This window comes from Syngnathus scovelli, chromosome 7 (genome assembly GCF_024217435.2).
Source record: "Syngnathus scovelli strain Florida chromosome 7, RoL_Ssco_1.2, whole genome shotgun sequence".
Classification (NCBI taxonomy): domain Eukaryota; kingdom Metazoa; phylum Chordata; class Actinopteri; order Syngnathiformes; family Syngnathidae; genus Syngnathus; species Syngnathus scovelli.
Window position 1 is genome coordinate 6,777,394 of NC_090853.1, and position 9,906 is coordinate 6,787,299.

At 40.9% G+C, this 9,906-nt stretch overlaps 1 protein-coding gene across 2 annotated transcripts; it reads left to right on the forward strand.

Annotated features, from left to right (window-relative positions):
* The first annotated feature begins 96 nt into the window (after positions 1 to 96).
* On the forward strand, positions 97 to 9,906 carry mmp28 (matrix metallopeptidase 28). Of its 2 annotated transcripts, none has more exons than XM_049724891.1 (8): positions 97 to 436; positions 1,546 to 1,622; positions 2,044 to 2,243; positions 5,060 to 5,281; positions 5,525 to 5,770; positions 6,961 to 7,113; positions 8,068 to 8,235; positions 8,318 to 9,906. In XM_049724891.1, the coding sequence occupies exons 1-8, from the start codon at positions 329 to 331 to the stop codon at positions 8,710 to 8,712; spliced, it is 1,569 nt and encodes a 522-aa protein (XP_049580848.1). In that variant the 5' UTR covers positions 97 to 328; the 3' UTR covers positions 8,713 to 9,906. The 2 variants fall into 2 exon arrangements, with proteins under 2 accessions (XP_049580848.1, XP_049580849.1); XM_049724892.2 differs by lacking the exon at positions 97 to 436 and adding an exon at positions 1,822 to 1,901 and having other exon boundaries at positions 1,571 to 1,622.

Genomic DNA, 9,906 nt, shown 5'->3' on the forward strand with positions numbered 1-9,906 from the left:
ATACATTTTGAATCTGGAAGTTAACATTTGCATACACAAAAATAAACTAGTCAGAAAAATATAAAGAGAATTTTGGATCAATAAAGCACAAATATGTGGCGAGGTTTAAAATAAGAGTCAAAAGAAGCTCAGCTGATCGAGTAACGAGAGAGGCGGGGCTGCCTCCCGCCCCCCTCGACGCCTACTCAAGTCACTTATCACGGGGATGGAGTCTGTAGATGGGCAACACAGTCGTCCAGCTTGTTCCAACCTAACAACCGCTGCTGTCATGAGGGGTCCGTCTCTTTTCCAGTAATGCGCCGTGTGCCAACACGGTGGTCGCTCCACGATGAACTGGTACCGGGCTGGAAGCAACGCGAATCCCGCCTGGTTCCTGGCTGTGACTTGTTTGATCAGCGTGCGCACTGCCTGCGGCTCTCCGCTGCTTGACCCGGAGGTACTCGCTCACTGTTTTTACCTCATAACGCCTTGTTGATTTAATTTTTTTAGGTCCGAACTTGTTAACCAAACGTGTCATGTTTATTTTATAAGAGAACACTTAATTTTATTGATACAAAGTTTGTAAAGAAATTAACGTCAAGCATACCTTCACTGTTTCTGAATGGCCCACATTAGTATGACGTTATTTTGTATTTTGACCCACCCCGTTACAATTTCGGAGCTCTCCTGGGTCTTCATTACCCTTAACCGTCACACCAACACAGGAAATGCACTTGCTGTTGCCTTGATTGTGGCTGTAGTTAACTTTTTCCAAATCTTCCAGTATAACGCTTAATAATCCCCAACAGTATGCTCAATAATGCAAACACAAAACACATCACAAGATAGTAAAGTATTGTAAATTTGTTAATCTGCAGCTAAGAAATGCAGTTTTAAATAGCAGACGGTTTTTGCACATTCAGGACCCCTGGTAGAAAGCAAAACAATGGTGAAGGCCTCCAAAATAAATTAATATATTTTATAGGTCACCTTAATGGCCAAAGTTGTGAAATGATTAATTTTGGTCTCACAATAACTTTTGAATGAGGGTGTGCAGACTTTGACTCTGTTTTGCTTTTCAAGCCTCATCTCTGTGTTTTGGTTTTACCACTGCTCCTGCATGCTTACTTCTCCCTGCCATTAAACAATACCCTCTGGCATCATTCTTTGCGTGTAGACAGACAAAGGGACACTTATATTGCACACATTCTTTCAACCACATCTGTAATCACCAAGCCTGTGTTAGTGTCTGAGCAAGCACCGTGATTAACAAATCATAAGTCAAACGCAATGCATCACTGTCTCTTCCCATGTACCAAGTTACACCTTACATTGTGTTTGCGTGTTTTCAAATGTGATTCATTCAATACAATTCTGATGGGTGGTCTGGTTACACACCATAAAACAGATTGCATCTTCAGGCATGATGTTTGACTCATTGCGGAATGCAATTCTTACTTTATTCACTCGTGGGATAATTTGGGGGAGATAGTGTAATGTAATTTAAAACTAAAGGTTTCGAAATAAACAATGTAATGACTTTTTGTTTTGTGATATCAATTGCAGGTATTTCTAGAAAAATATGGCTACCTTCATGATGACAACTTCATTCACAATGCTGTTGAGATGCAGGCAGCGATCCGGTAAGTTCCTTCCCTCATAGCCACACAATCATGATGTAATGTGACAGATTTATTTGTGGCGATGAGAGCCAAATTGTACCCTGTGCTAATCAGTGGGTGGAGGCTCGGCATGGTAAAAGGCCCCCAAGCTCTGTAAAACCCTCCGCTCACTCGTATCTAAACTACAAACCTCTCCTGAACCCTTCTTGAACCATCCAAGAATTTCAGGAACCTCGCCTCCTGGGCTGCTCGCTTGCCTGTCAGTACACAGTAATGGAAAAAGATTGAACATGCCCACAGGTAGGCTTAGACTTGGCCTTGGTTAAATAAAACTATGCAGTTGATGTTTGGCTGCAGGGAAATTCTTATTAGAATATTTTTTTTGAAGAAAGTTCAACGTGTAAGGAATTCTGCATTATGCAAACATGTGCTCTCTTCTCAGGGAGTTCCAGCGGTTGTCTCGCCTACCCGTGACAGGTGAATTAGACAGCGCCACCCTCAGGCAGATGGCCGAGCCGCGCTGCGGTGTGTCGGATAAGGGCAGCCAACAGGTGTGGGCCCAGAGGGTAAACATCATCTTCACTGCAAGGAGTTCTGCAGCAGGACCACCGTGGCGCCGTAGCAAGCGCTTCGCACTAAAAGGTTGTGTGTTTATCATCAAAGATGGGGGCAGTTTTGTCCTGGTCATGTGTGTGTGCATGTTGTGCGCTTGTGTGCTGGGCCTTCAGGGAAATATCCTAATGTTCTGCTTTGAGTGTCCAGCATGTAAAAAGAATTTATGACCGGGAAGGTCAGTGCAATTCAACATGACTAAACACTGCCGCGTGTTTAATGGCAGTTTGTAACGACCCTGAAACGGGAAATTTCTTGCAGATGTTTTGAAATAATGTCCTCTGCTGCTTGTTTAGTGTACTTTAAATAACATTAGTGATGGGTGCACTTGCCTGCTCTCCTAAAAGTTTGCACATGCACATTTCCTGGCCAAAAAAATAGAACATCAAGACAAACAGCCATTCACATGGACAGAAATGGTCATTTCAAATAATACTCTGTGAAGTTTGATTTTTAAATTTATTAATTCAGATATATCGCCACCCTCTTTATTAAAAATTATATAAGTCATATTTGGAACCGCCCCAAAGAAAAAAATAAATTCTACACCTGCAATTAAATTAAATATATCAAATATAGTGTAATCAGTATTTGGTTAATTTTTCAGGTTTTCTAAAAAAAAAAAAGATTCAGGCTATTATTTTTAGCAAGGTGAAAATTGCTATAAAATTTTGGTCAAAAGGTTTTTCATGGTATTAAAAAAATTAATTAATACACTTTTTTGGACATCATCCTAATATCTACTGAGATGGGTTGGAGTGTTTATGCCCCTCTTGTCTTTCCTCACATCTCCTCTGGGAGTGCCCTTGAGAATGGTTGCCTTGGAAACCAGCGGTTTGTTGCTGCAGCCTTGTGATGTGTGAAGTCGTCACATTCCCCAGTGGCACATAAAGAGATGGCTAATGTTTGGGGAATGCATTGATGGCTGATGTGCAGCTCGTTGCCTCTTCATGTTGGTACCTGACATGTTCCATCTGGCAAACACATTCAACAATGTTTTGCTCAACTGTCTCCGCGTCCGTGGTTGCATCACAGCCTGCACGTATGCAAGCAATCGGTTCTTTGAGTCTTTTATACAATGCTGTATGTCGATGTATTTTGTTTCAAGTGAGCAGTGGTGTAACTAGTACAACCAGTGGGGACTCCATTTAAGTCTCAAAACTTAATTTAAATAATTTCAAATAGTCCACTGCAGAGCTGAAATGGTATGACTAATATTCCAAAGCTGTAATTATAAGTCCAATTATGTTGACCTGTAACCACAAAAGTTAGTTGTGTGGATTACATAGACTCAAAATTACATTTAAATAGAATCAAAATTCAATTTTAATTGATTTTTTTAATTGATTTAAAAAATTTCCCGGAATGCACATAATGGTGCATAACTAGTATTGATTAGTGTAGTATACTAAAAATAGCGCTCCTCGGGAACACAGCATGCTTTCACTTGCATTGATTTCTCTCCGTATGAATTCTGCCACCGCCTCTGAGCAAGTAGCAAAACAAACCTTGACTTATGTGCTGCGCTGGATTTGGATTTGGATTCCCACTAATATTTACAGAGCTAACATTCCACCCACCCACGTCTTAGATAAGTGCTACGAAAGTGATAAGTGTATATGGGAACCTCGGAGTGATCGCTGCTTGAGCCCTAATAATGAGAATATATTTATATAGCACCTTTCAAGTAGTCCAGTACAAAGTGCTTTACAAACAAATCAAAATACATAAAAGCAATTGAACACACATGAGGAAATTAGGGAATTAAACGTACAAATATTTTGTAAGTTTAATTAAATTTGAAAATTTTCTCAGTCCTCTTTCTCCTCCACTTTCTACTAAGTTAAGCCAGTATGATCTGACGATCATACCCAAACAATAAGTCCTGTTATCTGCTCATCGGGGTCACTTCTTAATGTCAGCGATAACAACGCCGCCGCTACACTGGGCATCATTGCAATTGCTTCCATAAGGGAAGTGGAGGAATGTCGTGTGTATCCGACTTCCTGGCTTCACAGCTGTCCACGGGGACCTCGCGGTGGGCGAGAGAGAAGGCGCCTGGACTCAAATCAGCCTACTTATCATCCCCCACCCACACCCTCGCCTTTTGGCAGCTTTTTTTTTTTGTCATTCAGCAATTGGTTGAGACCTTAATGTGATTTTTTTTTAATTACAAACAAATGTTTGTCTAGTGGCCCAACACCAGACACATTAATCTCACTTAAAAGTGTAAACCTTCATTGAAAATCAATGACAATTTAAAACAATGCGGAGTTATAATGGAGATAAAGTTGCACATTTTGATCATGTACTTGAAGCTTTTCAGTACTTAAAAGAGGTCATAATAATAATCTATTAGCCTCTACTTCCATGAAGGAGGACTGTTTACCCCGACGTTACGTCACGCAATTTGACAACTGCCAGAACCTGCTCTGGTGCAGAGCCACATAATGTACAGTGGACAAACCAACCTTGAGTTGAGATACTCAAATCTTGAAGTCATACTTTCTTAAACAATTCCTTGCCCACCGCAAACAACATGTAAATCTAAAGATTGTTTCCTGTCATGTAGCCGCTGTGTCTGCGTACTGCGGGATGTGTACTACATGCCTGGCTGCATTTGTATGTTTGCTCCGGTCGTAGATTGCCGTGTTGTGTACACTGCAGGATTGCTTGTGTAAATGAAAGAGCATCTGAATGTCCCATGTTTCCGCCACCTCTATTTAATATGTTTATGACCGCATGCACTGAAAGGATGTGTGAGCTGTGATTTAGACATTTAGTCTGCTTTAACAGATAATATTTCATATTGAACTTGCATGTCTCATTTGTTTTCGATTCTGTAGCTGACAAGTGGTACAAGCATCACCTGACCTACCAGATTGTAAACTGGCCAAGCCACCTGTCTCTGGGCTCAGTGCGACTGGCAGTGAGCGCCGCTTTCCAGCTGTGGAGCAATGTGTCAGGCCTGGCGTTCCAGGAGGCCCCCCAAGGGCCCGCAGACATCCGGCTGGCCTTTTACGAGGGCGAGCACAACGACGGGACCGGCAACGCCTTTGACGGGCCAGGTCTGGGACAAAGTGAATTTCCTCCTGATAATTGCCAAGGGTAGATATTAGAACCTCCGCAATTGATGGAATTTACCGTCTTCTCCATTTTGATTTTGTACAGTATAGTTTGTTTTAGTTGTGTTCACAACAAATGTTATCTCAAGGTACTTTACATATAGTGTAGGCTTAGAAACAATATGTTCCAGTGAAGTGGAATGAGAGGGAGAAAATGTGACCTTGTGTGACATCTTTGTCTTTCAGGAGGAACCCTGGCTCATGCCTTCCTGCCCCGCCGAGGGGAGGCCCACTTTGACAAAGCGGAGAGGTGGACCCTAAACGGACACAAGGGTCATAATCTGTTCATGGTGATGGCCCACGAGATCGGACACACTCTGGGTCTGGAGCACTCGCCCGTGCGTCACGCCCTTATGTCGCCCTACTACAAGAAGCTGGGTCGCAATCTGGTCATGAGCTGGGACGACATTCTGGCCGTCCAGCAGCTGTACGGTGAGATGTTCAACTAAATATTTGACATCGACCAAATAAATGTGAGAGGAATTCGAGACCAGATTAAAATTAGTCCATGATACAGAATACCTTTTGTGACCATTTTGCTCAGGTAACAGTTGGCAAAAGGTGGACTTCATTTTTTATTTAAAATTTTTTAGGTATATATTTGATATATTTGTTTGTACTCCCGTAAATTGAATTACAAAATGTAAATGATATTACAAAATTTAAAATGGCATATATATATAATTTTATTTATTTTTCAATAATTAAAAAAAAAATTAAATGGCATATATATCATTTTATTTATTTTTCAATATTTTAAAAAAATATATATTTGTGTTTCGCTTTTATTTATTTTTCCTTCTGGCAGTTCTGGTCCTCCATAGGATAGTATAGTCATAAATAAGCACTATTAGTTTCCAAATTACAATATAAAACTATAGATGATTGGACATTCTGTTGTCTGCCTCCTAAAATGCTAGTGAGCACGCCACCTGACATTTAGTGCACCGTTCAAATCGTAATTTTACGACATACTGCCCTGAAGCTACTATGATGTTTGAAACGCGTTCATTCTTGTTTGTTAATTCAGAAACACAGACAGACACACAAAACAACTTTCTGGTGCGGTGAAATTGTTGTTTTCTTCCCAATGTTTTAAAACAAGCCAAGACATCTCTCCTCTTTTCTTGAAGTAGCTAAACACTTCTTCCAGGTATTTGTGCTCAGGTGCAATCCAGCTGATGGCTTTTATTTTCTTCCCAAAATCCACCGTGTTGATTTTCGTTCTCTTTTTTGTTGAGTGTGCAGTGTCACGTGTGCACATTGCAGCTGCTTCCACTTCAAATGTAAACTGACAAAGACAAGAAACACAGCTGTGGACATGTCAAAGCTGCTTCCAGCTGTGTATGTGCGCTTGAATAGTAATAGTAAACAGAAATGTGAGGCGATGACAATACACCTGTGTGTCTGGTGTTGCTGACCTCCGACTTGCACAGTAAAAAAAAAAAAGGAAGTGTACAGTTCTGAGAATCACAGTCCTTATAAGACAATGTTATGTTTGCACTTTTTATTTAAGCTTTGTTGGGCAACATCACAGTAAAGTTACAACCCCTACTCTAAGCGCTTCTCAGGATCCTTGCCAATTTTCAAAAGTTTGATGCATTCTTTGATGCACGTTTCAGGTAAGCCGCCGGGTGATCGGCTGGTGCGTCTCCCAGGTGAGGTTCTGCACGCTGCCCTGCAGGAGTGGGAGTTCATGGATGTCCACAAGGCTGATGAGGGAAGCGGTCCGCCTCACTACTGCCGGTCTGGTGTGTTTGATGCCATCACTGTGGGTGAGTTATGACTAGGAATGAGATGGAACTATCATCACTCACAAAGTATATTGCCTTATATGGTCCTGTTTGAATTTTTAGCAGTGTAGCGGCATCTACCAACACTAGTTGGGATGTTTAAAAAAAAAGAGAGAATCTGTTTCAATCTATATTCAATTGAATACACTACAGAGACAAGGTATTTAGCAAGAACAGGGAATAATTCCACCTACAAGGCTTCAACAATGTCCCAAATGCTTATCCAAGGAAAGGTAATGCAACACTCATGGCCTGTCTGACTCAGCTTTCTTTTAAGCATTGTGCATGCATAAAAAAAAATAAGTGAATAAAATAAATAAATAAACGGCACTCATTTTGAACATGAACTATTTTGTCCTTGTAGTGCATTTAAATGTAGGTTGAAACGAATTTGCAAGTCATTACTTTCTGTATCTATTAACGTTGGTGGTTTGTAGTAGTGCCACTGCGCTCTCTGCTGGGGAAACTATGTAATGACAGTTTTGAATCATACGTACTGTAGTATTGAATTAGCCAAAAAATAAAAGCTATACAACATCTCGAGAATATCTACGCGTTATACGTGGTCATTTAAAAACAAAAGCCTTACATTGTCACTTTTTTTTTTTTTTTTTTTTTACACACAAAATAAAAGCCTTACTATACATGGTCAATGATTTTTTTTTTTTTTTTTACACAAAAAAAACCCTTACTGTATATGGTCATTCTTCAAGTCATACTATACATGGTCAATGTTTTTTTTACAAAAAAAACTCTCTTACTATATATTACTTACTTATTAAAATTAAAGCCTTACTTTTCATGGTCACTTACATTTTAAAAAAAAAAAAATCTGTTTTTGAAATGAGTATTTTGTGTGAGTTTATTTTTAGGGTCACCAAATGCTGCTGTCTATCCTAGTCACTTTCCTCAATAATGTTATTGTGTTGAATCCAGACCCAAACGGGACAGTGATGGTGTTCCGAGGCAGCGCGTACTGGAGCGTGTCAGCTGAGGGGCGTGTGAGCGGCCCGCTGCCTCTCCGTCAGCGTTGGGCTGAACTCCCATCGGCCATCGAAGCGGCCACCTTCTCGCCTCTGGACACGAAGTGGTACTTCTTTAAAGGTGCTCGCTTCTTTTTTGGGATAAAGTTGATGCATTGTTGTGTAGGTCTGCTTGAAAGCAGTAATTGTTATCTTTTTGTCAGGGAGGCGTGTGTGGCGCTACACGGGCCAAGTACTTGACACAGGCTTCCCCCGGCAAAGCACTGATTTGGGCCTACCTCGCCACTTGGATTGCACCTTCTTCTATGCGCCTCTGGGTCATATGGTACTCCTTAAGGGCTCCCGCTATTTTGTTCTTAACCTGCAAACCCTGAGGCCAGAGCTGTACTATCCTCGCAAGCTTAAAGACTGGACTGGTGTGCCGCAGGGTACCAACGGGGCGTTGACCCGTCCGGATGGGCGCCTCTACCTTTTCAGGGAGCGACACTTCTGGAGGTTTGACCCAGTAAAAGTGCGAGTCACCAGAGTGGGCCAGTGGGCCAAAGAACTGAGTTGGACTGGTTGTAGTGAAGCTACTCAGAGCAATGAAATCCTTTGACCAGTAGAAGGAGCGCTACTAAGTGCTTTATCTTGTTTTCTGGGACATTTGAAGTAGTGATGTGCATTCCAGTTCTTTTAAGTGAACTGAATCTTTAATCACTTCACTCAAAAGATTCGTTCAAACGAATCGTTCAACGAATTGTCACCCCCCACCACCGTTTTTTGTTGTTTTTTTTGCTTCAATAACACACACAACTAAGCAATACACCTCACAATACACCAGACAAAAAACAATCAAGTAAACACACAGTAATGTCGACAACGGCAACGCACACATTTTTCTCTATATTACAACATCCCGTGGAAACAACCCATATACATCAAACTACAGAACTACACAGCCCCCCCCCCCCAAAAAAAAAAAAAAAAAAATTGGCTCGGGTAATTCACACATTTTTCTATAATACAACACCTACATACTAATTCGTTGACAACAGTCTCTCACTAGTGTTAGCTCGTGAGTGAACGATTTGTTCAAAACAACGAATCTTTTCAGTGAACGAGAGTGAAGGAATCACTTTCTAAAGTGATTCGTTTTTTTTTCAGTTTATATGACTTCAGCCAGTAGGTGTCGGTAATGTGCAGTGAAGCTGGTGCCACCTCGCCGTAAGACAAAACGAAGAAGAAAATGACGTAACTTCCTGTTCACGAACGAGTCATGAATTGCATTTGACGTTCACCAACGGAACGGATCTGTGAGTGAACGAGTCAGTGATTTGCATTTCCAGTTCATCGCGAGAACGGATCAGTGAAGGAACGAATCCTGACTTTCGCAAACGAGTTAAAGGGTCAACTGCCCTCTTTCCCGTGCATCAACGGATTAGTCAGTGAACGTTGCGTCTCCCTCCTGGCGTGAACTATGTAAGCCAGAATGTAGATTTACGATTTGCCAAGGAAAGAAAGAACCACTCACTGAAACATCACTTCTTTTATGCTCGTTTTCTCCAAGCTAACGGCTAACTGTATTGCATGAAGGGATGCGCCGTTATGCAACAACGGGGAGATTATGCTTCTCTTTGGGTAATCTTGATTTTATAACACTTATAGTAGTTTTTAAATAACGTGTATGCATATATACGCCTAAATATTGTTATCAAATATATCTACTGCAATTTCACATTAGATTGCTGGTTTGGAATGTTTTATTATTATTATTCATATTTTAATAAACATTAAAACCTGTTGAAACTTG